Genomic DNA, 26,539 nt, shown 5'->3' with positions numbered 1-26,539 from the left:
TATTAATACGTAAAGCTCGGCACTACCAGTTGGGAATTACTCTGTTGACTGCGGATTACACGCTCCTCCTCTCTACTGCCGTGTTTTGTTGCCGGCGATGTGTTCCCATCCTAAATAAACCCGTTGTTCCCCCGTGCGATCCAGTCCTCTGCCCCTGCCTATGGCAGGGGTGAACCCTGCCTATGCCGGGGAGCGGGCCGAGGGCAGCCGGACCGGGAACGGGAGGGGATGGAGGGCGCAAAGCCGCCGAGGCCGGGCCGCCTCAGCGCCCGGGGCTGCCGAGCTGGGGGTCGGAGGGCGGAAAGCCGCCGAGGCCGGGCCGCCTCAGCGCCCGGGGCTGCCGAGCTGGGGGTCGGAGGGCGGAAAGCCGCCGAGGCCGGGCCGCCTCAGCGCCCGGGGCTGCCGAGCTGGGGGTCGGAGGGCGGAAAGCCGCCGAGGCCGGGCCGCCTCAGCGCCCGGGGCTGCCGAGCTGGGGGTCGGAGGGCGGAAAGCCGCCGAGGCCGGGCTTCCTCAGCGCCCGGGGCTCCGGCCCTCTCCGCGTTACCGCTGCCCGCCACCGCCCCCCGGGCACAAGATGGCGGCTGGGGCGCGCGCCTTCCGGCCGTGGGCGGGGCGTGGCGGAAGGGGGCGGGGCGTCCCCGGCGCTCGGTTCGAAGCGGCGCGGCGGGATGGAGAGCGGGGCGGCGGCGGGAGAGGGGAGCCCCGGCGGGGGCCGGTTCCCGTTCCCCTACACGCCGTACCCGATCCAGGAGCGGTTCATGGCGGCGCTGTACGGCGCGCTGGAGGCCGGCCGGGTCGGGATCTTCGAGAGCCCCACGGGCACGGTACCCGGGGAGGGGGGGGGGCCGGTCCCGGTGCCGCGGGGAGGGGGCTGCCCGCCGGTGCCGCGGGAGCCGCCGCCGGTCCGTTCTCTCCGGCAGGGCAAATCGCTGAGCCTCATCTGCGGGGCCCTCTCCTGGCTGCGGGACGCGGAGCAGAAGAAGCGGCAGGAGGAGGAGCGGCTGCTGGCGGCGGCGGAGCCGGGGCGCCCGGGAGGCGGGGGCAGCGCCGGGGAGCCCGACTGGGTGGCGGCCTTCGTGCGGAGGAAGGAGGAGCGGGACGCGGCGGACAGGCTGAAGGTCGGGGGCCGCGGGAGGCCGCGGGGCCTGAGGGCCTGAGGGCGGGAGGGAGGACACGCGGGGGAGGCTGCGGGGCCTGAGGGCGGGAGGGAGGACACGCGGGGGAGGCTGCGGGGCCTGAGGGCGGGAGGGAGGACGCTCGAGGCGGGCTGCGGCCTGCGGCTGTCGCAGGGCTCCCCTCCAGTCCCCAGGGACGAGGCCCCCTGGCTTTATTGTAACCGCATGAAGTTCAACAAGGCCAAGTGCAAGGTCCTGCACTTGGGTCGGGGCAATCCCAAACTCAAGTACAGGCTGGGCGGAGAGCGGCTCGAGAGCAGCCCTGAGGAGAAGGACTTGGGGGTACTGGTGGGTGAGAAGTTCAACATGAGCCAGCAATGTGCGCTGGCAGCCCAGAAAGCCAACCGTGTCCTCGGCTGCATCAGGAGAAGCGTGGCCAGCAGGGTGAGGGAGGGGATTCTGCCCCTTTACTCCGCTCTCCTAAGACCCCATCTGGAGTCCTGCGTCCAGCTCTGGGGGCCCCAACATCAGAAGGACATGGATGTGTTGGAGCGGGTCCAGACGAGGGCCATGAAGATGATCCGAGGGCTGGAGCACCTCTGCTACAAGGACAGGCTGAGGGAGCTGGGGCTGTTCAGCCTGGAGACGAGAAGGCTCCGGGGTGACCTTAGAGCAGCTGCCAGTACCTGAAGGGGCTACAGGAAGGATGGAGAGGGGCTTTTCACAAGGGTGTGCAGTGATAGGACAAGGGGGAATGGCTGTAAACTAAAAGAGGGCAGATTTAGATTGGATATTGGGAAGAAATTCTTCCCCATGAGGGTGGTGAGGCACTGGCACAGGCTGCCCAGAGAAGCTGTGGCTGCCCCGTCCCTGGCAGGGTTCAAGGCCAGGTTGGATGGAGCTCTGAGAAACCTGGGCTGGTGGAAGATGTCCCTGCTCACGGCAGGATGGTTAGAACCAGATGATCTTTAAGGTCCCTTCCAACCCAAACCATTCTATGATTCTATTATTTTAGGAAGAGCAGATCAGGAGGAAAAAGCGAGAGGATCGCCTGGAGAAGATTCGCCATAACATTCAGTTAAAATACGCAGCAAAGAGGAAGGTGGGTTGTCCCGCAGAGGTTAGAGCTCTCTGTTGTGGTTGCCTCGAGTGTTGCTCGTGCTCGCTTGTAGCTGCAGCTTCACTCTGAACTCCCCAACCTGTCTGTCTGGGGAGCTCTCTGTGTTAGGTTGCTGAAATTGGCCATCCAAAATTTTTGGTTGGATTTTCTGCTTAAAGTACGGGTGTGAAAAACAATTTGCGTGTAGATGATTTCCTGTGACCATGTTTGTGTGTGGCTAGAAAGGGCGTGTATTCTGATGGCCTTCTGGCCCTCTGGTTCTGTTTTAAAAGCTGTAATACTTGGATTTCTTTGTTGTTGTTCCTGAAAGCTGTCTGTTTATTGAGCGTGTGTGAACACTCTGAACTTTTGGAATAAAACCTGTAGAACTGGGATTAAATGTAAGATTATGGGAACAGAAGCCGCCCTCAAAAAAGCCAGGTCAGGCTTTGGTTTGTGCTTTGCTCACCCCTAGGGAACGATTGTACTCGTTTACTTTCATAGCAAACGTGATTGTATTGTTCAGAAATGTCTCTTTTCCGCATATAAAAAGTTCACAGATATATTTTCTTGCCACTTAGGTGGGTGAACTGGCTTCAGTACTCTTGACTCTAAGAGCTTTTTGATGATATGAGTCAAACTTCCCAGAAATACCCACTTCAGGTCCCCAGGCAGGCAGATTTATTAGGCTGCCAGGCTATTAGTTTCTCGTGTGCTTCATCTCAAGTATAACCATCTCTAATGATTTTTATACAGAAAATTGAAATATTGGATATGAGTAGAGTGCAGAACACTACACAGGTCATGTTAGCTAAGGATAAAACCTCAAGTGCAGTGTTATGTTTTGGTCAACTCCTGTCAAAAGGATGTGGCAGAAATAGCAAAGGTTCAGAGGTGAATGGCAAAGAAAAAACAAGTGGAACAAAGAACTTTTGTCTCTTAAAAGAGGGTGAAGAGCATGTGAAATGAGAAGCATGATAAAAAGCAAGAAATCAAATGAGAGAAACATAGAGCTTTGGAGAAGCAATTGATTCATCTCTTCTGTAGTGCTTACTAACAGCGTTTCATCATAATGTTGAGGTTGGAAGGTACTGTTTTCAGGTTGAAAAAGTGAGCTCTTCTGTATCAGAACACAAAGTGAGTCAGAAAACTATTCTTCAACAGTTTAGTGGAGTTTTTGTACAGGGGTAGACCTGTCTTAGAGTAAGAACCACCTAACTGGAGAAAAAACAGCGAGAGAAGTCTTGTGCTCTGCGTTTTAAAACGGGTGCTGGGTTTATCCTAGCTTTGAGTTGTGTGGGCAGAGTGTTTGATTATGTCCTTACATGTATGTTTGTTTGGGTTTATTTGCACACTGTTTTTTCTTAGGCAGACATCTTTTATGGGCCGCTTTAGACAACTAAGACTGAATTACATGGATGTTGTCATTTCAGGATCTGTTAGTTCAATGAGCCTTTTGCATAGAAGGTTCTTTGTGTTTCCCCCTTCATCTGTGTCTGTGTGGGCAAGGCTTTGGTTGCTAACAGCTGCATTCTGTGGGGCTGAACAGCTTCAGACACCCTTGGTGCGTTTGCTTGTCCTGCTTGGGGTTTACCCAGCAAGCCGTTCCCTGTGTTCCGGGTGAGGAGCTGTGCTGACTTCTGACCTGTCCGTGGCATAAAGCCATGCGTGTGCTACCTCTCTTTCTGCATGGGAAATGATGTGATCGTCTGTTCCTTTCAGAGGTCTGAGGAGGATGAGGCAAAGCGTCTGCTTCAGCTCAGCAAGGAGGTTCTTTCAGAGGGAGCTGGAGTGGATGCTCTGGCGCAGCTGGATCACAGTGAGGAGGAGCTGATTCTTGCTGAATATGAGAGCGATGAAGAAAAGAAAGCGGTATCTGAGTAAGGATGGGGACTGGGGGGGTTTTGTGCCAAGGAAACATTTTCTCTGTCATTTTTGGCGTGCCTTAATTAAGGGGATTTCATATGTGGTTGTGCAGATCTGGAGTTTCTCACCCATTTAAGCTGGGTAAGGTAGTGATTATTCTGGGGATTTGTTTGTGTAATTGGTTGTATTTGTGTTGGGGGGGGATTTGTTTGGTTTTGTTTTTGAAGCTTTTGTTAGACTGATCAGAGTGACCTGAAGTGTTTTCTGAGAGTGCATCTTTCTTAAAATGTGTGGCAATGTCACGCCTTTATTCATGACTGGTTTCCCAAATAATGCCTCTGGATGCTGAGTGAGTGACTTGAGATCAAGTTCCTTGCTTTAGACAAGCAAAACGTGACTCGGGCCATCAGAGGGAGGATCAGTGTTGCAGATTAGTACTGTCATCTTCTGATACTCTAAAGGGAGAGATGTTTGCATTTCTAAAGGTCGACCTTCAGCATGAAAACCCAGTGCACGCTTTTCTTTCTTGTACATTTGCTGTATGCAGAAAGCCAGGAGCCATACTTCAGCATGAAAAATCAAACACATTTAAAATACAAATTTACTAATTAGTGTCTGCACAGATCCTCCTGCCTTAAAAGTTGCAAAACACTTAACTACTTCATTTATATATAGTTTATCAAACATTAAACTGCTGTTGCCTTTGAGGAACTCTGTGGCAGCTAAATATCTTCCTGAAGCTTTTCTTTATGCGATAGCTTGAGGGTGGTAAATTGTCTCTAAAGGGAAATTTTTACAAAAATAAATAAATAAGCTCACCAAAGAATAGTATAGCACTGATTAGCTTATGCCCGGGGCTGAGAAGCCCCAGATTTAAAAGAAAAAAATACATTTCTTGAAGTTGTTAAAGGCACAGCCTTACAGACCTTTCTCTTTTAAAGAGCAAGGCACGGCTTGATTGTGCGCGCTTACACTATTCTTAAAACATCGTTTTTTCTTTTACCTCACAAGTTAAGATCTGAGGCTCTTCTAGAGATGACATAACCACCCCTCTCAAGACTTCTCTCCTGTGGTAGAGCATCATTTGATTCTAACCGTCAGCGATCTGCTGAAAGGAAACTGTTTGAGCTTTCTCTTTTCTTAGGCTGGAGGAAGATGACGATGATTTAGAAGAGGAGCATGTGACTAAGGTGAGATGAGGAAAGCAAATAGTGGCACCTTGTAGAACAGCGTAGGTGAGCAGAATTATGGCCTCCTCGCACCCTTCCCAGGGTCATGTGGTACAGAAAGATTTAGGAACTAGCATCCAAGAATTGCCAAGTTTGTTGATAACAGCAACCAGTTCTGCTGCGCTCACCTCCTGGACTATGCTGGCTGCCTAAGCAGCCTGCTCTGCTGGCACTGCTGAATTTTTGCTGTGGCTTGCTGTAAAAGCACACTGCAAGAAATAGTTTTTTATTACTTTCCATTGGCCAGTCCCTGTTTTTATAGGGACCTTGGAAAATTACATTGAAACAAAGGCAAATGCATAGGAGAAAACAAAGATGAGGCTCTTGGCCTGAACAGTTGTAAGGTGACACTCAGACATGTGCCTTCCCTCGTGTTTTTGACTGCTTGAGCAAGGTTAATCTTGTTGAAGCGTTCGGCTGCTTCCTTGCAGGATTGGTTGTAGGTAGGGGATTGGCTTCCATGTTCTTGTCTTCCCTTTGTTCTTCCTCGTTGTAGATTTACTACTGCAGCCGCACTCACTCCCAGCTGTCTCAGTTTGTGCATGAGGTGCAAAAAAGTCCTTTTGGCAAAGAGACGCGTCTGGTCTCCTTGGGATCCAGGCAGGTATGTGGTGTTGTTCACAAGGGCCCCAGAGTGCACGTTAACTTCATGTGAGAGACTTTGCGAGGAGGTGCGTGGAGGTGATGCCACAGAAGGCATCTCGGGGATTGACTGAATGTCCCATTGAAAAACTAAAGCAGTCATGGGTCGTGACACAGATCTGTGTGATGTACGTTTTTCTGCGAGCTGTGTTTTGGCCATTTACCCTTTGATGTAAATGCAAAAATCTGTTTTACCTTTTCTGGTGTGGAATATTACAGATGTCTGAGTCACTGGGAAGGCGCTTCTTTTAGTGTTACTTCTGGCAGCATTTTTTAGAAGCTGCTATGTAGCGATGAGCCATCTCACTGCACCTTTTCTCATTTTTTTCCTCCTTGCTAAGTTTTTCTGGGTTTTGAGCAGATTTGTAGCAGTTAGCATGAACAGTGTCTGACCGATAGACTTTTCCATTTCAGAATCTGGCCTGAGATTGCTTTTATTTTACAGCAAAGGGTGTGCTGCAGGGGTACTCAGTGCTTAATGACCCCCTACCGCTCCCTCTCTTTGCATGTCCAAGAACCTGTGTGTGAACGAGGAGGTGCGACGCTTGGGGGCTCTGCAGCTCATCAATGACCGCTGCATGGAGATGCAGAAGAACAAACATGGTAGGAGCACTTCCAGCCTGGGGAAGCAGTCGCTGGTATGAGAGCCTGGAGACAGTGTGCTCTGCCAATCAGCTCTAGCAGGAGAGTGGTAGGAGCTTGAAAATGGCAGGTTGGAGGAGGAGAGCTAGAGATCCGTGGCACTTCTCCTTTTCTTGTCCTCCAGGCTAGGATGCAGAGATCTGTACGTGTTTTCTGACTGCCTGAAGTTGGTCAGGACTTCTGCAATGGAAGGGATACTTGTCTTTAACTCGGTACTAGAAGTGTTGGAAAATGTCACATGGCTAAATCTAACTGGCACGAGTAGTATCCACTGTGGAGATGGAAATGTTACTGCTGAGTAATATTTAAATAGATGATAGGTCAAAAACGCACATGGCAAAGCCTGCTTTGAAATCCAGGAGGTTCTGCAAAGGGGTTGTTCTAGGCTATGCGTTGCTCATAGCTTTCTTTCGATTTCTGTGGTTAGAAAAGAAGAGTGATGAAGATGTGGAAGGGAAGAAGAGACGTGTGAGTCGCGCTGTGTGCCCATTTTATTCCTGTGAGCAAATGCAGTTTCTCCGTGATGAAGTTCTAGTGGAAGTGAAGGATATTGAGCAGTTGGTGGCTTTGGGAAGGGAGACCAAAGCCTGCCCATATTATGGGAGTCGATACGCCATTCCTGCTGCTCAGGTAAGGTGTGCACACTTTTAGTGGAATTAATGCCAGGGCCTCTAGGAATAAAACAATTGCCTGCTCCCTTCAGTGCTGTTACTCAATATTGTGGGAGTTTGTAAACAGACTGTGTGTCTGTCACTGTAGTTTTGCTGAGAACGCAAAGGGAAATAAGAATACCCATTTGCAGTTAATAGGGAGGCTGTAAGTGTGTCTCAGCATTCTGAAATACTTGAAAGGCTCAATAACTCCGAGGCAATACTGACACGTGGGTGTAATCTTAGCTCTTGCCACCGCTCTGCTTCCTTGCTTGGTTCTCTGTCAGAAGACATGCTTTTAGTGCCTCAGAGGAGATTTGGAAGGTAACCTGAGCCAATAGGCAGCTGTAGGATAATCATTTCTCTTTAGCTTACATCCCAGTGCCCCTCTCAGGCACGTGCTCCTGTCTCTTTTCCTACCTTTCCCATAATAAGAGTAAGTAATTTCACTGAATTCTGCGAGGCCATCTGATATGGGCCTTTAATGAGCGGCTGGGGGGTGCCCTAAGTTTGCAAGGATGAGACCTAGAATCAGGGCAGTGTGTGCTTCTCTTGTAGCTGGTGGTGCTGCCCTATCAGATGCTCTTGCATGAGCCTACCAGGAATGCTGCTGGGATCAAGCTGAAGGACCAGGTTGTAATCATTGACGAGGCCCACAACCTCATAGACACCATCACCTGTGTCCATAGTGCGGAGGTCAGTGGCTCTCAGGTGAGTCACAGCCTGGCCTGTTAATCAGGAGCGAGCTCTGCATCCAGTAGAAAGCCCTTTCTTGACTCCTGTGTAACAACAGCTCCTTTTTCTGTTCGTGTAGCTGTGCTGTGCCCACTCCCAGCTGTTGCAGTACATGGAGCGATACAGGTGAGGATCTCGCAGGGAAACAGCGCAACAGTGGCAGGTGGTGTGGACGCCGTGGCTTGTCTCACGTCTGCGGGGTCTTTCTTGCCTTTTCCCGGTGGAAAGTTATTTGCATTAATACTTTTGCAGATGAAAAGCCCACTGGCTTCATTATCTGCGTCTAGATTCTGTCCAAGTCAGACTCCTGGGGCTGGTGTTAAGCAGTGAGAAGGGGGGTGCCCTGATACTCTCAGTTCCTTTCCCAGTATCTCCCTCTAATCGCTCCTGCTTTGCGATGCAGAGTTTCAAAAGGTCCAGTCTTTCATGTCTCTCCTGGACCTTAGTCTCTCGTGCTGACTGGCATTATGGCAGAGGCAGTAAGCTCTGAGGAGGGGGAAGCTACACCTGCGTTTTGACACTGGCCAAGTCTTGCGTCTTGACACCCCTACAGTGGGTGACTGTCGTGCTCAGTACTTTGACTTTGTGGAGCATTATTGCAACAGGGACTTGAGACGGCACTGCTGTTGTAATAAACAAACTTCAATTTATGTGTGAGGAGAAAGGTGACAGTATGAACAGCGTGGGGTGCATGGCTGAGTGCCCTGGGGTGACCTGGGGCAGGAAACCCAGGGGTCTGTGCCCTGTCACAAACAGGGAGGGTGAGTCTGGGAGAAATCATTCTTGGTTTCTGTCTCCCCAAAACAAAGGGGAGTTCAGGCACTTGTCTCTGCAGCTCAGCTGCTGTGAGTTAGTCCCTGAAGATGCTTTGGGGCCTAATACCCATCTCATTTTTCACAGGAAACGCTTGAAGGCAAAGAACTTGATGTACATTAAGCAGATCCTGTATTTGCTGGAGCAGTTTGTGGCTGTGCTGGGAGGTAAGCAAACCTATTGTATCTCCAGGGGTGCTGACAGACTCCGAGCTCGTTGGTGCTTCCTCAGGACACTGTCCCCTTTCCCCCTCTGCAGAATCTGTGGGCTGGTGTTGCTCGTGTATCGGTTCAGATGGCATTGATTTTATTTCTCAGGCTGTTCTGTAGCATGGGGATGTCGATTGGTGTATGCCTGAACCCCTCTCTTTGTTTGATTAGCTGAGGAGCAGCAGATGACCTAAGTTGGTAGAGGCAGTTTCACCCTCTTTCTGTGAGGTTTTCAGATCTGATCTGAGTGGGGACGAGGGAGGGTGCTAAGTGAGTAATACAGCAGATGTGTGACAGTCATCAGGACAGCGCAAGAACCGCACAGAATAAATCTCCTGGGTCATCTGGTGGCACAGCCTCTACCTGTGTCAGGCGTGGCTCTGCAGAATGAATCTTTCTTGAGTGATGCCTTTCCTTTGCGGAAAAAAATGTTATTTTGCTGTGACTTTTAAATCTACTGGCGTTTGCAGGGCTCCTTTCCTCTAATGATCTGTTTGCGAGACCTCAGTGTGCCTCGGGGGGAGCCTCTCATAAGTTCAGAAAGACCTTGCTCCTCGCCCAGGGGAAATGCAGCTCTGTGGGGCCGGGGCCTGGTGGTGCTCTCTGCCCTTTCACAGAATCACAGAATGGTAGGGGTTAGAAGGGACCTCTGTGGGTCACCCAGTCCAACCCCCCTGCCAAAGCAGGGTCACCCAGAGCAGGCTGCACAGGACCTTGTCCAGGCGGGTCTGGAATATCTCCAGAGAAGGAGACTCCACAGCCTCCCTGGGCAGCCTGGGCCAGGGCTCCGTCACCCTCAGAGGGAAGAAGTTCTTCCTCATGTTCAGCTGGAGCTTCCTCTGCTTCAGTTTGTGCCCGTTGCCCCTTGTCCTGTCGCTGGGCAAAGTTGTAAGCCCTCCTTGAAGCAGTTTTGTGTCTTACAGGTAATGTGAAGCAGAATCCTAACTGTCAGGCAGTTTCCCAAACAGGTAAGAGTAGAGTGAACACCTGGCGTGTGCAGCCATCAGTCAGGGACATGGGGGTGGGCAGTAAGGGGCTGCAGGCCCAGCAGCTAATAATTTTTATTCTCCTTTCCCCCCCTCTCTTTCAGGGACAGTGCTAAAATCCATCAATGACTTCCTATTTCAGAGCCAGACTGACAACATCAACCTCTTCAAGGTAATGCAAACGTTGTCTTCTAGGCCACAGGTGGTGGTGACTCGCTCAGGGTTGTCAGGAGGTGTGTGTGAGAGCTGGAATTAGAGCCAAGGCCCACGTGGCAGAATCTGCTCTCCAGTGTATAGATTTCTTCTGATCTCTTCTGCTGCTGTCTGGAGCTGGATAGGTGGTGTTGGGGTAGAGGGAAGCAAGGAGTTGAACACGTACGGGTGCAGAGGCTGGCTGTAGGCAAAGCTAAACTGTCAGGGTTGAGGGTGAAGAAACTATCCTACTCCAATAACCTATCCCACCCCTCGAACCTCCAAACACGGCACCCTCATGCTGTGTGTTTCCACGCTGGAAGCAATGCCTTTGTCATGAACTATTGTCTGGGAGGCAACACTCACGAAGAGCTGTCCACCCCTCCCCAAGAGCACAGCAAGAACAAGGAGTGATATCCCTGCTGGACGGGGATCAGGGGCAGCGAGATGGGAGAAGGGATGCTGAATGCCGGCTCACTTCTCTGTCTTCCTCCAACAGGTTCGGCGTTACTGCGAGAAGAGCCTCATCAGTAGGAAGGTGCTGTCCCTGTGACGTTGTGGTTGACAGCATTCACGTGCTGTTTCACACATTGAGTTTGCAGTGGAAGATGCAGCAGCTGGGGTGGGAGGCTGTCTTCTCCACCCTGCTCTGCAAACAAAGTGGTTCCTGCAAAAAAACACTGTATGGGCAGGTTATCTTTGGCAAAGCAGCATACAGCGTGGCGTACTACGGCATTCCAGTGGGTGCTGCTTCTGTGCTGCTTGGCCTCAGGCTCGCCAGCCTGGCAGGCTGCACTGCACTGGGGGAATGAGATCAGGGACCTGTTTGGGTTTTGATTCAGTGAGTGAAGGAAAGCAGTGGGAGCTCTGGGCTGACAGATTCTGACTAGGCTGGTTTGCGAACGCCTACCAAGGAACTTTTATCTGTGGCAGGCCAACAGCCTGGTTTTACAGAATCCCAGCATGTTGGGGGTTGGAAGGGACCTCTGTGGGTCACCCAGTCCAACCCCCTGCCGAAGCAGGGTCACCCAGAGCAGGCTGCACAGGACCGCGTCCTGTTTTGTCTTGTCTGATTCCTGCTCTTGGTAGTCTTAGTCTTACTGGCTTTTGCTTGGCAGCTTTTTGGGTTTGTGGAGCGATATGGAGGCCCTGCCACAGCTGTGAAGACCAACAAGGAGAACCAGAAGTTGGCTGGTTTGCAGAACTTTCTTCTGACCCTCCAGCAGGGATCTGATAAAGAGGGTGAGCTGAGACATCCCCCGCTTGTGCACCTGCAGACAAAGTGAGGTTGTGGAACCTGCATCTATCTACACGAGGAAAGGGGGGAGGCAGATCTGAAGAGTGATAGACTGCAGAAGCTGTCCTCTGCAGATGTGTTTTTAGTGTATCTGTCTAGATGACCTGGGCAACGATAAGTATGATGAGAAGATCTCCTGAGGTCCCTGCCAAGTTGAATGATGCGATTCCATGTTTACAATGCAGGCAGTCAAGCTTTGCCCTGCTGTGACCTGCTGGCTCTGGGACCTGAGCTACTGTGGGTAGCTCTGCTTAGTGGTGCCAGCTATAAAAGCCAGATTTTCCTCCTCTGTTTGTTTTTTTTTTTTTTCTCCTAGCAATGAGACAGAATTTGGGTTCTCCCCTTTATTGGGTTTTTGTTCTCTGCCTGCGTATGTAGACCAGGTATCGTGTTCCTGTAGAAGGGACCCATCTGTATTTTGTGCTTAGTCCCTGCCTTCAGAAACGTGGCCTAAGTTGCCTGTCTCTCCTTTTCCCTTCTGGCCAGCGGGTACTCTCCAGAGCCCTCCCACGGAGGCTGAGAGCAGCCAGCTCCGAGCTGGCTCTCCGCTGATGCAGATTGAAGGATTTCTCTCAGCCCTCACGAATGCAAACCAAGATGGCCGAGTCATTCTCAACAGGCAAGGTACTGGAAAGGGCGAGCTGGGGAGGGGCGGTGGGAATCGCAAGCAGGGCGCTTCACTGGCAGCGAGGGAGGAGATTCTGAGCCTGGAGGGAGCCGGCAGCCCTGCCGAAACGCATCTGTGCTGTCCATGATGCAGGCTGGCAGGCGCAGGCTGTCTGAGGACTCTCGTGAACCCAAAGGAATTCTTAACCAAGGGCGTTGGGGCTGGGGTTTGCAGAGCTCTGCTCCCTCTTTGGATGTGGATTTTTTGTCTTTATTGCACTGCTTCCACAGCTCCAGGAAGATTAGGAAGCAGCAGGTAACTTCCAGGCTGGTATTACCTGCTGCTGCCCCTGGCAGTGTTGAATAGCAGCGAGTCCTTGCTTTGAGAGGTGGGGACATGCCCAGGGCTGGCGGGAGAATCTCTCATACCCTTGAGTGTGTGTCACAGCCAGTTCCTGGTGGTGTTTCTCTCCTTTTCCCAGGCACGGTTGGTCAGAGCAGCCTTAAATTCCTCTTGCTGAACCCAGCTGTCCACTTTGCCAAAGTGGTGGAAGAATGCCATGCTGTGATCATTGCCGGGGGCACCATGCAGCCGGTGAGGGAGTAAGGATGCTGTGCTGACCTCTCAGGAGGTCTCTGATGCTATCTGCAAGCAGGCATGGAAAGATAGCAGCTTGGCCCCACTAGGATGTGGTCTTCTCACTTCCCGTGGTGTGTCAGGGAGAAGGCTTCTCCCACCCACCCTTTTATCTCCTGGCACGGTTTCCCTGCGTGAGGCATCGCACTGCCTGTTTATGCAAAAAGTTGTAAGGGCAGGATTGCCCTTGTCAGCCTTCCTCGTCCTCAAGACGATACAGGCTGAGCTCATGTGAGGTTGGACCTAGCATGGGTAGCAGTCAGAGGACCTTGTAAAGTCATCTGGCCTTCTGAAAGGACAGGGATCCCACAGGGACCATCTCACAGGGGATCTTTCAGAAGAATCAAGACATCAGTCTTGATATGGTGGCAGGCAGCTTATTGTCCTTCTCCCGTTGCTTCAGTGCCTAAGAGACATTGTGTCTGTGCTGCACAGATGCAGTGGAGTGTGACAGTACCCCAGTTAGTTACGTTTATCCCATTCCTGGACACAGATGTCCTGAAATGTCCTCTTTGCCCTTGTGGTGACGAGGGAAGGAGGGTGTGAAGTGCAGGACCTCCTTTTTGGAATGCCAGCACTCCAACTTCGAACCTTTTAGACTGGAACTTGGAGAGGGGATGAAGTTGCAGTCCAGGCTGTGGTCTGTGCCGTGCTTGGGAGTCCTGGGGATGGGTTTTGGGGTCGGGGGAAGTCTGAAACAGGGGCGCGTTGGGCCAAGAGGCTGGGTGGTTCCAGGCAGGGGTCCTGCCCTGTGCGGTGGGGCCGTGGCCAGGCTCTGGATGGTGGGTGCTGGAAGGGGAGACCCCCCCACCCCGCTCCATGCCGCCTGCTCTGCTTGGGCCAGCCGCAAGGCCGTGCCCTTGGCAGTCACAGAATGGTCAGGGTTGGCAGGGACCTCTGTGGGTCACCCAGCCCAACCCCCTGCCGAAGCAGGGTCACCCAGAGCAGGCTGCACAGGACCTTGTCCAGGCGGGTCTTGAATATCTCCAGAGAAGGAGACTCCACAGCCTCCCTGGGCAGCCTGTGCCAGTGCTCTGTCCTGGGCCCTTGACTTTGCAGATGGCAGGGGGAGCCCATTGCCCCCACGCCAGCAACCCGCCGCGGTAAGCTGGGCAGCGCTGGCGCTCGAGGAGCAGCACCGGTGCTGCCGGTGCGGTGTCTTTTGGGACGCCGGTGCCTCACCTCTCCTTGGCTTGTGGTCCGTAGGTGGCTGATTTCCGAGAGCAGCTGCTGTCCTGCGCTGGCGTGGACCCTGCGCGTGTTGTGGAGTTCTCCTGCGGTGAGCGTGCTGGGGTTGTCACCTGTCTCTGCGGGAGCTGAGCGTTGCGGTTTGCCTTCGGTGCTGTTTAGTCAGCGCTCTAAGCAACGTGGCATCTTTCGTGGCAGCAAGAGGAGTGCTGGGTCCCTTCCACTCCGAGCTTCCCCGGTTTCGGCAGGCCGTGTGCCTTGCCTGCTTCCCAGGGGCTCAGGGAGCAGCAGTTGGAGCAGCTGGGTGACTGAGGCAAAGGTGTCCCTCGCTGCACGCAGGTGAAGCTGCTCAGCTGGTGGGGTCTGCACATAGGGCAGTGGTGGTCGCTCTCACGACTTGTTTTTATCTCCAGGACATGTGATCCCTCCGGAAAACATTTTGCCCATAATCCTCTGCAGTGGTCCTTCCAACCAGCAGCTGGAGTTCACCTACCAGAGCAGAGACCTGCCCCAGATGGTCAGTCTTTCCTTTGTTCCCTTCCTTGGTGTCTCTTTTTTGGCTTCGCAGGACGCTGTGCTCTCTGTTTGAGAGTCGTACTGGTCAAAAGCCATGGCAAGGGAGATCGTGGGATTTGGAGCACGTGTGTTGCCAAGGCATTGGGAAAGAGGAGCAGCAAAAGGGGTTCTGAGCTGCTGGCTCGGAGGTGGCTGCTGGAGGCGAGGAATATTGGCAGCTCCTGTTTGGCTGTCCCGAGATCCTGCGTTTGTGTGCGGGACACCTGGAGGAGATCTCTGACTGCGCTGCGCAGTTTGAAGGGCTCGGTGGGAGCGCAGCGCGGCGGGGCAGCCCAAACCACGGGGCGGCTGCAGACGTTGCTGCGCTTTTTCCTTCTTCCGTTGGTGGGCCAGTAAGCACCCAAGGCCAGACACTAGATCTGCTCTGCCCCTGCTGAATCTCCACCAGATGTGCTAGGTAGATCTCCACATCTGTTTGAGAGTGACAGGTCCCATCAGCTGGGACAATGTAAACCCTCCTTTCCTGAAGGACCACTGCTCCACAGCAGGAACAGAAACCCTGGGTTAGGAGGAGAGGCCAGGCAGCGAAGAGCTTTTTGGTGATTCCCAGCTCCCCTAGAGACTTCTCTTCAACCTGGTGTGTTTCCCACATTTTTCCTCCCCTAAGGCACGTCGTAGGGGAGGTGCGATCCTGGGACCGTGCACAGAATTGGAGCAGCATTAGCTGGAGCTCCCGTCAGCTGCAATACGCTCTTGTCTCTCTTGCAGATGGATGAGACGGGTCGGATCCTTTGCAACCTGTGCAACGTGGTCCCGGGGGGTGTGGTGTGCTTCTTCCCCTCCTACGAGTACGCGAAGCAGGTGTATGCACACTGGGAGAAGACGGGGCTGCTCACCCGCCTGGCGACGAAGAAGAAGGTAGTTGTGCAGCCGGGGGCAGTTGGTACTTTGAATGAAGGTTTCAAAAATCAAACAATTATCTGTGCGTTACAGCCCTCTCTCGCTGAGTTGTTCTCATACTCTGCAGAGCAGAGCGGATGGTTATCTAGCCAATCCCTCCAGTAATGAATAAATGATACTTCCCGGGCGGCTGATCACCGAGCTAGGATCTAAATTGGATTAAATGCAGCTATAGATTCTTTAAGTGCACAGTCTGTGTAGCGGCCTTGGGGGGAGACAATCCTCAAAACCTGCAAGCCTGCTGCCGTCTGGCTGGGGGGCTGTTCAGCTTGAGCCCTTCCAGGGAGCTGGTTCTTCCCAGGCCCAGCTATGCGTGCCTTGAACACAGCTAAGGGCTGGGCAGAGTGGGACCAGGCTGCGTTCACAGGACACGTGGTGTTCTCCTGGTAGAAGTGCAGAGTGGAGAATTCAAAGACCAGCAGTGGTGACTCCTGTTAAGCAGTGATGAGAAACACTGAATGGGGAGATCACTGCAAATACGAAAGCTTTGCCATGACTCTCACAAGTATTTGAAGCTCGGTCGGGCAGTCCGACTGTCTCAGGGTGTGGGGCAGGGGTCTTGGATCACATGCCTGGGCTGGAGAAAAAGAACTACATACACGCTGGCTGTGACTTCTGTTTACAAAAATGCTAAATAACTTCCTGCATGGATTAGGAAAGCACCGTCCCAGACATTTCAAGGCCTTGGTGTGGCATTCTGGCACGTGGATCTGCCTGGAGGTTCTTGTGGTGGAAGCACTATGCTTCAGCTTCTCCATGCATTTCCGTGGCTCACGGTGCCTTCCAGGTGTGGTGTTGTCAGGGCCGCCAGCAGCCTGCCTGGTGCCTCCAAGGCTCTGTGCCACAATCACGCCTCTCGCTGTCCCTTTCACCTCTGATTTGTTCGTGTTTGGCCTTTGCAGTCTCCAGAAAATTGAATCTGCATTAGCAAAGCAATTTGGTAGAAGTGCAGCAAGTGTGACTTTCAGCTGCCCACACGCAAGCAGAGGAAGGTTAAAGTCTTTCCTGAGGTAGCTGTGGTGAGATTACGCGTGGGGAAAATTAATTTCAGTCATAGGACTAAATAGCTACCCTTTACTAAGTTAAATAGTCTTGGCTTATACTTGTAATTGCCAGTTATTTTTCTCCTGAAAGACTGATTCTGGGTTGTAACATTTGACAGTCCTTTCTAACCAAGAGAAAACACGTCCTTTAGGTTCTTTGCTGTCACAGGAAAGACAGATCTTGCACCTCTTGTTTACTAGGAAAACAACTTGTGATTTAGGCCAAGGTGCAGCACCTATCAAAACACAGCTCAATTAACTGCAGGGGCTTTCAGTAACTGATTAGGCATGCTAGAATAACATGAAGAAATAATACTTTGTGTGCTTTGCATAGAAAACTTAATTTATTCACTGGGCAAGGGGAGCTGTTACTTGGAATTAATTGGTGATTCAAATTGATTGGTCCTGTCACTGTCCTCCAAGATCCTGCAGCCGGAGCATCTCCTCACCCCGCTGCGTCTGTAGTCATAGATGGGAGAGGGGCACAGGCTCTCCTGCCTTTCAGCTCTGGGATGACTTTGATCTTCTTGCAGAATTAGACAAGTCTGCCAAAGCTGAAAGGGAGCATTAGAGGGGCAGGATCAGCTGCTGCTCCCTTCAGAACCCAGCTGAAAAGTGCTGCAGCGAGCTCACAGTGCTTGTCCTGAGCTCGCGGTGCTTTTCCAGGGTGGAGGGGAAAGGTGCTGGTTAAGTTGGTTTTTCAGGCAATTTGCCCTTCCCAATCTTAGTTCCATGTGCTGTTTAAGGGCATGGGAGTAAAAGGATTTGCTTGTCTTGAACTGTTTGCTTCCTGTTGCTGCAGCTGATGCCCTGTGCCTCTGACAGATTTTTCAGGAGCCCAAGAAAGCCAACCAGGTGGAGCAGGTGCTGGTGGAATACGCCAAGTGCATAAAAGTAAGCTGAGCTGGTGGGAGTGCAGCGTCGCAGCTGCGTATGGGAGCGCTGCTGAAGAGGGCATTGCAGCTCTGGCAAGGAAAGAGGGCTCAGCCCTGGTGTGGGAGTGTTTCTGACCCACAGAAATCTGCCCTGCCCTGGTCCCTCTCCTGCAGCGCTGCAGCCAGGCCGGAGGACAGATGACGGGGGCCCTGCTGCTTTCTGTAGTTGGAGGCAAAATGAGCGAAGGGATCAACTTCTCCGACGACCTGGGAAGGTACGGTGGCTGCTCCGTGGGAGGTGAGCACGGGGCTTGCGGGGCGGTGACGCCAAGCAGGATGGGACCCGTTGGTGCTCGCATAGAAAATCCTGCGGAGCGCAGGGCTTGGGCTGATGCTTAAACCAGCGGGACCAAGTCTGCTGGGTGGTGTAAAAACCATCCAGACTGCTCTTCATGTGAGTGATGCAGCGAGGCTTGCTGTGCTAGATAACCCCTCGTTCTGGCACCCTGCATCCCTCTGCAGCTTGCAGTTCAGACTGCTGTGCTTTATTGCCGGCTTTGGTTTTCGGGGCTGGCCGTCTTTCAGGGGTGCAGTGACCTCTAATTCATCGGTCTGGTGGCAGAGTGCTCTAGGATGAGACAATGAAGAATAACTCAGCCCTCCCTTGCCCCTTGCAGGTGCGTGGTTATGGTGGGAATGCCTTACCCCAACATCAAATCTCCAGAGCTCCAGGAAAAAATGGCTTGGCTTGACAAAACAATGGTAACGGAGACACTTACCCCTCTGCCTCTTCTGCTTTTTCGTATGAATCTTCCTCCCAGCCCATGAGTCCCAGGGCTGCCGTCAAAGATTGTTTTTCTTTGCGCTTGCCCTTGTTTTCGGGGCTGTGTGGTACTGAGAGCACGGCCTTCTCCATGCTGCGTGGGTACAGGTGGCCCTAAACACGGGGACGATCCGTGGAGGGCAACACCACCGGGGCTCCCTGGGAACGCTGAGGGCAGCGAGCTCCCTTCCCCCCAGAGGAGGTGGCAAGGTGGCAGAAGCTGCTTGCTCCTCGTGGCTCGCTTGCTCTTTCTCACTGCCCACTGGAGATGCCGTTCCTGGGCAGCTGAGCAAGAGCGTTCTGCCTTCAAGGGGACCTTGGGCGGGCTCTTTGTGAATGCTCAACGTAGTTTTCTGACTGCAACCTTTCTTCTCTCCCTCCTTCCTCTCGGCTTGGGGTCTGCTTGGGCACCCACTCACAAAAAGCATTTGCCTCACCATGTCGATAAGACTCACAAGTTTGATTTACGTCTGCCTCATGTTCAAGTCTTACCCACCTCTCCTTTCCAGCCCAGAGCCACCGGCCAGGCACCCAGCAGAGTGCTGATTGAAAACCTGTGCATGAAGGCAGTAAACCAGTCGATAGGTAATTCATCCTTCCTTGGGCAGCCCGGGGGACACAAAATGTGACTGCGCCGAAGTAAGAGGGTGACAGAGCACTGGAACAGGCTGCCCAGGGAGACTGTGGAGTCTCCTTCTCTGGAGATATTCCAGACCCGGCTGGACAAGGTCCTGTGCAGCCTGCTCTGGGTGACCCTGCTTCGGCACGGGGGTTGGACTGGGTGACCCACAGAGGTCCCTTCCAACCCCCACCATTCTGTGATTCTGTGAAAAAGGATGCCTCACCAGTCTAAGTACAGATGGCAGGAACATGAGCTTCCTTGCCCGAGAACAAACACTTGAGTGGGCCAGGTTAATGTGGTTGCGCACTCTCGTACAGGCAGAGCCATTCGCCATCAGAAGGACTTTGCCAGCATCCTGCTCCTGGACCACAGGTACGCGCGCCCTGCCGTCTTCAACAAACTGCCGCAGTGGATCAGGGAGAGGACCCAGGTGAAGCCTGCCTTTGGATCAGCGTTCGCGGAGCTAAGAAAGGTCAGAACTTGCATCTTGTGTACTGCTGCCACCGCTGCGTCTCACTGTACTCAGCTGTACTTTTTGAAACCTTCACTTTGTCCCTTTAGTGTAAGGCCAGGGACAAACTGTCTGGTTTTGTGTGTTCCTAGTTCCATCGAGGGAAGCTGGATGCTTTGTGACGTGGACCAGGGAACAGGCTGTAGGTCAGCTCTGTGAGCTATGCCTTTGAAGAACACCTGAAGCTTTTCTGTAACAAGAAGTTTGTGAATCTCCTCCTCCTGCCATCTTTGTAGATGTTTGCTGTTCAGTATCTGAGCGCTACGATGCGGAGACCTAGCCTTCAGCAGCGTAACGAGGAGGAAACTGGGTGTAGTTCTGAGGCTGGTGAAGGCAGCAGGCTCCTATTTGTTTACAGCTGTTAAGATTTTATTTAAACTGATTAAATATTTTCAACCCAAACACTGAAGTGGGAGGAGTATAATTATTTTGATTGACCACGTCTGCCTTTACCTATGAAACCACCACCTCTAGGGGGCTTGATGACCAAGGAAAAGAAGCAGAAACATTTGTTGATGCCATGTTGGAATTACACATCACACTGGTAAGACACGGGGCAGCTACTGGTAGCATTTCTTATCCTCTGCTTTCTGTCTTTCTTCAAGCAGGCAACAGATTCTAGGAGTGATGAATTCTTTCCAGGGAAGTAAAGATAGGGCCATAATACAGCACAGCACTTCTCCTCTGATCGTGCTTAAACGCAGCGTTGCTCTGCTCTTTTTGCTGCCTAGTTTCTTTTTTAATTCAAAGTAACTTCCTTTGGGGAATGGTAAAAAATTTTTTGGGTGTGTGTCACCTTCCTAGGCTTCTGTCCTAGGTCAGGGGAGAAATAACAACAGGGATGGCTACGTCATCCCACAGCTGCTCCCAGCTCACTCTTCTGTTATCCCGAGCAAGTCTCCTCCCAGGAGCTGTTTCGCGTCCTTGCCCGTAGCAGCAGCTGGATGCTGCCTCTCAAGGCTCTCCACAAGACATAAAACACTTAGAATTGTAAGCTGGTACCCATTCCCTACGTGCCCATTAGCCCCACAGGGAAAGAAACAGCTGCTTCTGAGAGTGTCCTGTCCCTGTGGTGGGTACAAAGTCCCCCCTCTGGCACTGGGGCTGGGGTGTAAGGCTCAGCCCCTGCCTGAGAGCAGACGGGACAGCTAGGCTTTCCCATAAAAGACACTTCCCCTCTTCTGCCAGAGCGAAGGCTGCAAGGGCCTGCTTCCTTCAACTTTATTGAAATTCTTCAGACAGCAGCAGGCAAAGAAGTATCATAAGCCAGGCAGCCAAAGAAACCAGCACGGGCAGAGGCACCAGAAATAGCCCCCGCACGAAGGGACCCACACACACTCATTCTCTCTTCTAGCAACACCCAAGCAACCAGGAGCTTCAGCAAGCAGCAAGGAGACAAATGAGGCCAGGGCTGTTTGCCTGCAAGAGCTGCTTTTGCAGTCACCACCAGTCACATTAGGGAAGACCGAGGGCCCTTTAAATCAGGAGCAACGCTTGTTCTGATCCCACACCCGGCAGCTCAGGCAGGATTTACTGCACAGGGGGGAGCAGCAGGAGCGTTCCAGATGGAATGGAGTAGTTGGAGTGGAGAACAGCAGTCAGCAGCAGAAGAACCCTCACTGATAGCTGTCACCTCAGCAGGGGCTAGCTCCTGCTCTTCTCCAAAAAAAGAAACACCAGCATCCCCCTGCCATGGGGCTGGTGTCTCTCAAAGGTGCTTAGGTCAAGAGTGCTGGGATTTGCACTGATGCTCAACTGCCCTCAGTCTATGACTCCCAGTCATCCTCGTCTTCCTCACCCACGGGCTGCTGTGGGGGTGGGAGGGGTGGTATTGAGTCCGACATACGAGCAAAGGCACCGGCAGGAGTTCCACCAGCATCAGGATTTCCAGAGGCTCCTGGCCCTTTCCCCGAAATACCTGTGAGGGAAGGAAAAGCACCAGTGAGTGACAGCCCCACGGGTGGGCACAGCAAAGGGGACAGCAAAAACATGCCTTGCACCACAGCTCCCGCCAGCCCCTGTGTGACCCTGTGCAAGGCCTCGTTTAACTAAAGCTCCACCTGAGCACGTCCCTCCCCTCTCTGCCCCACCAAGGGGCAACACAGGCCCTAAATGCAACTGAGGAGCCTCCACGGGTGAAGGGCCCAGCTGCCCTGGTACTGAATTAAAAACAGACCACAGCTGTCCCTTCCTCATGGCCAACCTTCAGCATCCATCCTCTGCCTTGGACACACACCCTCCTCCCGTGTCTCCAGCTGGACTTGAGGTAGCAGTTCCCCTGCTCGCCCTCTGTAGAGTCATTCCCAGCCACGCTATGGCACACTCGCCGGGCAAAGTGTCTCTGTTCCTTTTTCTACAGCTGTGGTGGACACCACTGAGGAGCCAGAAAGGGCTCTCCCCCTTTCCGAAGGGGAAGGAGCAGCCCACCCTGCAGGACAAGGGGCAACGGGCACAAACTGAAGCAGAGGAAGCTCCAGCTGAACATGAGGAAGAACTTCTTCCCTCTGAGGGTGACGGAGCCCTGGCCCAGGCTGCCCAGGGAGGCTGTGGAGTCTCCTTCTCTAGAGATATTCCAGACCCACCTGGACAAGGTCCTCTACAGCCTACTGTAGGTGACCCTGCTTCGGCAGGGGGGTTGGACTGGGTGACCCACAGAGGTCCCTTCCAACCCTGACCATTCTGTCATTCTGTGACAGTACCTTTGCGCCTCAGCACCAGCTTGTTGAAGAGGTCTGACATCAAATCTCCACCTTGTCCCGTAGCTCTCACTGAAACAGAGCAAAACCGTGTGAGTCGGGTGAGGAGGAAGAGTCAGTCTGAACCTAGCCCTGTGGCGACAGCTTTCTCCTTCAGATTAAAGAAAAAAAAAATACCCTCCAGTCTTGTATCACACCCCTCCTCTCAGCCCTGTCCTGCTCGAGCCCAGAGCTCCCTGTCTGTCCCACGCAGCACACACGAAACTTCCACACATGCCCGGAGACAGAGTGGGTCTCCACCCACAACACGAATGTCCTCCTGGCAGATGGAATTTAGAAGTTCCCAAACAAGTTCTGCTGCAGAGCCTCAGCACCTTGTTCTTGTTCCTTTTGCTTCTTCTTCTCCAGCTTCCTCTCCTTGACGCTGCGCAGCTTGGCCTTCCCAATGCCGCCGGCCTGGCGGATGGACTCCAGCAGGCTGGCGCGCCCCGTAGAGGGGTTCACCACCTCCTTCGGGGCTCCCTGTACCGCGGCTGCAGGGAGAGGAAGGGCAGGGGTCAGCGCACCAGCTCCAGGCCCAGCCAAATCCCCATCAAACGGGCTGCTCCGATACCCCTCTGCCAGAGGGCCGGGAAACCACGGGGAACCAAGCAAGGACACGGGCTGAAGGCAAGGAGTCAGGGGTAGATGCTGCTGCAGCCCTTACCTGCAGGCACTGCGTTGCTGCTCTCCTCGCTCGCTGTCCGGGCAGGCTCAGAGGGGGCTGGGGGCTGGGGCAGGGGCGGCGGAGGAGGCACAGCCGTTGGCGTAACGGGAGGTGGGGGGGGAGGCGGCGGTGGAGGCGGCGGCAATAGCTCAGCATCTTGAAGGTCTGAAAGATGAAAGAAGTTGCATCTGAAGTGTCCCAGAGGACGGCAGACCGAGAGGTTCAGCGCAGAGCTTCGCCTGCCTCAGCGGCAACAGATGGGCACCGTTCAGCAGAGCGCTCCCGCCCCGTGCAGCATCTCCCAACGGCAGCAGGGCCAAGGCACAATCTGAGATGCCCCCGCTCTGCCCTCCTCAGCTGCCTTCCACGGGCTCGCCCCGGGGCTTCCCACCAGGCTGGCATGAGGCTGGTCCCCGTGCACCGCTCCCTCCTCCCTAGCCATGCAGGGGCTGAGCGAGGCCTGAAGAAGAGAAGGCTGCGAGGGGACCTTATAAATGCCTACAAATATCTGCAGGGTGGGTGTCAGGAGGATGGGGCCAAGCTCTTTTCAGTGGTGCCCAGCGACAGGACAAGGGGCAATGGGCACAAACTGAGGCACAGGAAGTTCCGTCTGAACATGAGGAAGAACTTCTTCCCTCTGAGGGTGACGGAGCCCTGGCCCAGGCTGCCCAGGGAGGCTGTGGAGTCTCCTTCTCTGGAGATATTCAAGACCCACCTGGACAAGGTCCTATGCAGCCTGCTCTGGGTGACCCTGCTTCTGCAGGGGGGTTGGACTGGGTGACCCACAGAGGTCCCTTCCAACCCCTACCATTCTGTGATTCTGTGATTCTGAGGCGAGGGGCCCGGAGCCCGGCCGGCGCCGGCTGCAGCTTTGACTCAGGCCCAAGCACAAGCCAGAGGTCATCTCCAACATCTGTCTTGAACTTTCCACCAAGGGACTTTCTGCCTGTCTCCATCTCCTAGCCATCCCTGCCTTCCTCCTCCGCAGGGGCCTGGGAGCAGGGATTGGAAGTACCTGGTTGCAAAGGCTCCGCCGACTCCGTGTTGAAAGTGGGCAGCTCCGGAATAGCACTGCTAGGGGCGGACGGCGCGATGCCGGGGCCCAGGTCAGCGCTGTACATGAGATCTGCAGCAATGCCAGGCAGGTCTGGCAGGTAGGACGGCACATCGATCTCGGGGACCTGGCCCAGATCTGGCACGTAGAAGTAATTTTCTGCTACCTAAAGGAAACCCGAAACAAAACAGAGAAGGCAGTGAGGGAACCGCAGGGAACAGCCTGGGCGGCAGTCAGAGCTGGGCTTGTGTCCCGTGGTTCAGTGGCCGCTCATCAGCTACCCCTACAATTCTGTGCTCTGGTCCAGTAGCAGCTCCCCGTGCTTGGAGGCTACCTGCTGCAGACCAAGCCTGGAAAAGGCTGACTGCAGAAGGAGGTAGAAGTGCAGAACTCTTCCTGGTTTCTTGCAAGTGTGTTTTATCGTCCCCTGAAGGTCTCAGGCACCAACTTTTGCAGCCTACGTAGGGCAGTCCCTTCTCCTCAGACTGTGCATAACACACGGGCAAAACAGTACCAGAGGTGCACTGTGAATCAAGGGCTTTGTTTGCTACACACACTGCTATCTCCTCGGGTACAACACGACAAGCAAATGGCTCCCAGGCTTCTTTCCCCAGGCCCAAACCACACATTCAACCACGAACCAGCAAAGCTCCCGGTATGGCCACTACGAGGTGTTGGGGACAAGGTCAGTCACATGCTGGGGCAGCTGGGTTGGTGCACCTCCTGCCCACAGAATCACAGAATGACAGAATGGTCGGGGTTGGAAAGGACCTCTGTGGGTCACCCAGTCCAACCCCCCTGCCAAAGCAGGGTCACCCAGAGCAGGCTGCACAGGACCTTGTCCAGGTGGGGCTTGAATATCTCCAGAGAAGGAGACTCCACACCCTCCCTGGGCAGCCTGGGCCAGGGCTCCGTCACCCTCAGAGGGAAGAAGTTCTTCCTCCTGTTCAGCTGGAACTTCCTCTGCTTCAGTTTGTGCCCGTTGCCCCTTGCCCTGTCGCTGGGCACCACTGAAAAGAGCTTGGCCCCGTCCTCCTGACACCCACCCTGCAGATATTTGTAAGCATTTATAAGGTCCCCTTGCAGCCTTCTCTTCTCTAGGCTGAACAAGCCCAGCTCCCTCAGCCTCTCCTTGTGGGAGAGATGCTCCAGGCCCCTCCTCATCCTCATAGCCCTCCGCTGGACTCTCTCCAGTAGCTCTTCATCTTTCTTGAACTGGGGAGCCCAGAACTGGACACAGTACTCCAGATGGGGCCTCACCAGGGCAGAGCAGAGGGGAAGGAGAACCTCCCTCGACCTGCTGGCCACACTCCTCTTGATGCACCCCAGGATCCCCTTGGCCTTCTTGGCAGCCAGGGCACGCTGCTGGCTCACGGTCACCCTGTTGTCCCCCAGCACTCCCAGTCCCTCTCCACAGAGCTGCTCTGCAGCAGGTCAGCCCCAGCCTGTACTGGTGTATGGGGTTGTTCCTCCCCAGGTGCAGGTCCCTGCACTTGCCCTTGCTGAACCTCATCACGTTCCTCTCTGCCCAACTCTCCAGCCTGTCCAGGTCTTGCTGAATGGCAGCACAGCCTGCTGGGGTATCCACCACTCCTCCCAGTTTTGTGTCATCAGCAAACTTGGTGAGGGTACATTCTAACTCTTCATCCAGCGCCCAACACCAAGCACAAACCCTTTGCTCATGCTGGCTGGTCCTTCTGTTCGCACCAGCAGGGACCCCTTCCCAGCAGGGACGATGGGGCACGGGCCTCCTCCCAGGCACCTTCCTGCCATGGCACCATCACTCTCCTCACAAGGCTCAGGAGTTAGCACCAGGGGGATTATCAAGCGATGGAGCCTCCAAAATTCTCTAGAGCCCTGAGGTCTAGCAGCAAGGTCAATCGATATTACATTACTCTTCTCACACCACCCAGCAATGGCTTGAGCAGAGAAACACCTGCCAAGTTTGAGGGTTTTGTGTCATCCATCAAGCCCAAACCAGGAATTCAAGCTCAAAAATGGGCAAGGTCCTTCTGATAAGTCAGATGCCCTACAGCCCCCTGAGGGTCCATTCTCCTACCTGCTCTCCACCCTACAGAAGCCCTCCGCTCTCAGAGAGCTGAGCACAATCCCCTCAAGGGGAAGCAGCTCCATCCCCACAGCTGCATCTCACCTGTCGGTCCAGCTGTCCCCTTTTGGTGATGGAGAGAGGAGCATCAAAGAGCTTCTCTTCTGTCTCTGTTTCCAGAGCCACGTGGGTCTTGGTCACGGCTCCAGCCAGAGGATCCAGGAAAACATACTTCTTGTACCTAAAGGTAGAGGACAAGGATTTCAGCGATGCCACCTTGAGAGCCAAGGCCAGAAGAAACAGTGTACCCAAGAAGGCCTTGGAGGTCGAGATCTCCCAACTCACTCACACAGGTGGAACATGTCGGGCCTTCCAGTTTCCTTCCGCTAGCCCCGTTTTCCTGCCTTCCCCCTCCACAGCCAGCAGGCCATCAGCTCCTCACCCTGCCAGCACAGCTCCCACATTCAGCAAAGCCCCACTGCACTGCCATCATGACCAAGCTCGCCGCCTCCCACCGCCTGGCCTGAGACCGTCCTACAACCTGCAGCAGGACACGAGTCTCTCCTGGTGACTTGCCACTCAAGGGGCAGGAAGACAGACACGAGGGGAAATAATCTGTGGCTCAGGGGAAGAAAGAGGAGATCCAGCAGCTGAGAGCTCAAGAAGGGCTTAAAGAAGCGAAAGGGAAGTGCAGTGAGAGGCAGTGGAGACAGTAAAGCAGCAGCAAAGCGTTGCTGTGAGGAGTCATCAGGAGAAGGAGCAGAACCTAGGCAGGCACGT

General features: G+C 53.8%; 2 protein-coding genes across 6 annotated transcripts in view; one reads left to right on the top strand and one right to left on the bottom strand.

Annotated features, from left to right (window-relative positions):
• Positions 1-671: 671 nt before the first annotated feature.
• Positions 672-19,652, top strand: DDX11 (DEAD/H-box helicase 11). Of its 2 annotated transcripts, none has more exons than XM_075427954.1 (26): positions 672-824; positions 921-1,118; positions 2,131-2,217; positions 3,937-4,094; positions 5,225-5,270; positions 5,806-5,913; positions 6,467-6,554; positions 7,021-7,223; positions 7,802-7,954; positions 8,058-8,104; positions 8,879-8,958; positions 9,924-9,968; positions 10,091-10,158; positions 10,678-10,716; positions 11,297-11,420; positions 11,962-12,099; positions 12,564-12,676; positions 13,925-13,997; positions 14,320-14,423; positions 15,191-15,340; positions 17,251-17,319; positions 17,475-17,575; positions 17,978-18,062; positions 18,633-18,708; positions 19,063-19,217; positions 19,349-19,652. In XM_075427954.1, the coding sequence occupies exons 1-26, from the start codon at positions 759-761 to the stop codon at positions 19,376-19,378; spliced, it is 2,604 nt and encodes an 867-aa protein (XP_075284069.1). In that variant the 5' UTR covers positions 672-758; the 3' UTR covers positions 19,379-19,652. The 2 variants fall into 2 exon arrangements, with proteins under 2 accessions (XP_075284069.1, XP_075284068.1); XM_075427953.1 differs by having other exon boundaries at positions 9,909-9,968.
• A 1,016-nt stretch (positions 19,653-20,668) lies between these two features.
• The window catches only part of WASHC1 (WASH complex subunit 1), a 54,194-nt gene continuing 48,323 nt past the window's right edge, over positions 20,669-26,539 (bottom strand). For all 4 annotated transcript variants that reach the window (XM_075427956.1, XM_075427958.1, XM_075427955.1 and 1 more), the window contains 6 exons: positions 25,865-26,000; positions 23,674-23,878; positions 22,659-22,823; positions 22,327-22,485; positions 21,956-22,024; positions 20,669-21,174 (listed from right to left, as the gene is read on the bottom strand). In XM_075427956.1, the coding sequence (XP_075284071.1) occupies positions 21,023-21,174; positions 21,956-22,024; positions 22,327-22,485; positions 22,659-22,823; positions 23,674-23,878; positions 25,865-26,000 (886 nt within the window). In that variant the 3' untranslated portion in view covers positions 20,669-21,022. The remainder of the gene's footprint in view (positions 21,175-21,955; positions 22,025-22,326; positions 22,486-22,658; positions 22,824-23,673; positions 23,879-25,864; positions 26,001-26,539) is intronic.

The sequence above is a fragment of the Opisthocomus hoazin genome, chromosome 8 (assembly GCF_030867145.1).
Source record: "Opisthocomus hoazin isolate bOpiHoa1 chromosome 8, bOpiHoa1.hap1, whole genome shotgun sequence".
Taxonomy (NCBI): domain Eukaryota; kingdom Metazoa; phylum Chordata; class Aves; order Opisthocomiformes; family Opisthocomidae; genus Opisthocomus; species Opisthocomus hoazin.
Note: the sequence above shows the minus strand (reverse complement) of the source record. Positions and strands in the feature narration are given on the sequence as shown.

Coding starts and splice junctions, on each gene's coding strand:
- DDX11 (XM_075427953.1), top strand. CDS start 759: ATGGCGGCGCTGTACGGCGCGCTGGAGGCCGGCCGGGTCGGGATCTTC. Junction 6,555..7,020: donor GATGCAGAAGAACAAACATG/GTAGGAGCACTT, acceptor TTCTGTGGTTAG/AAAAGAAGAGTGATGAAGAT. Junction 13,998..14,319: donor TGTTGTGGAGTTCTCCTGCG/GTGAGCGTGCTG, acceptor TTTTATCTCCAG/GACATGTGATCCCTCCGGAA.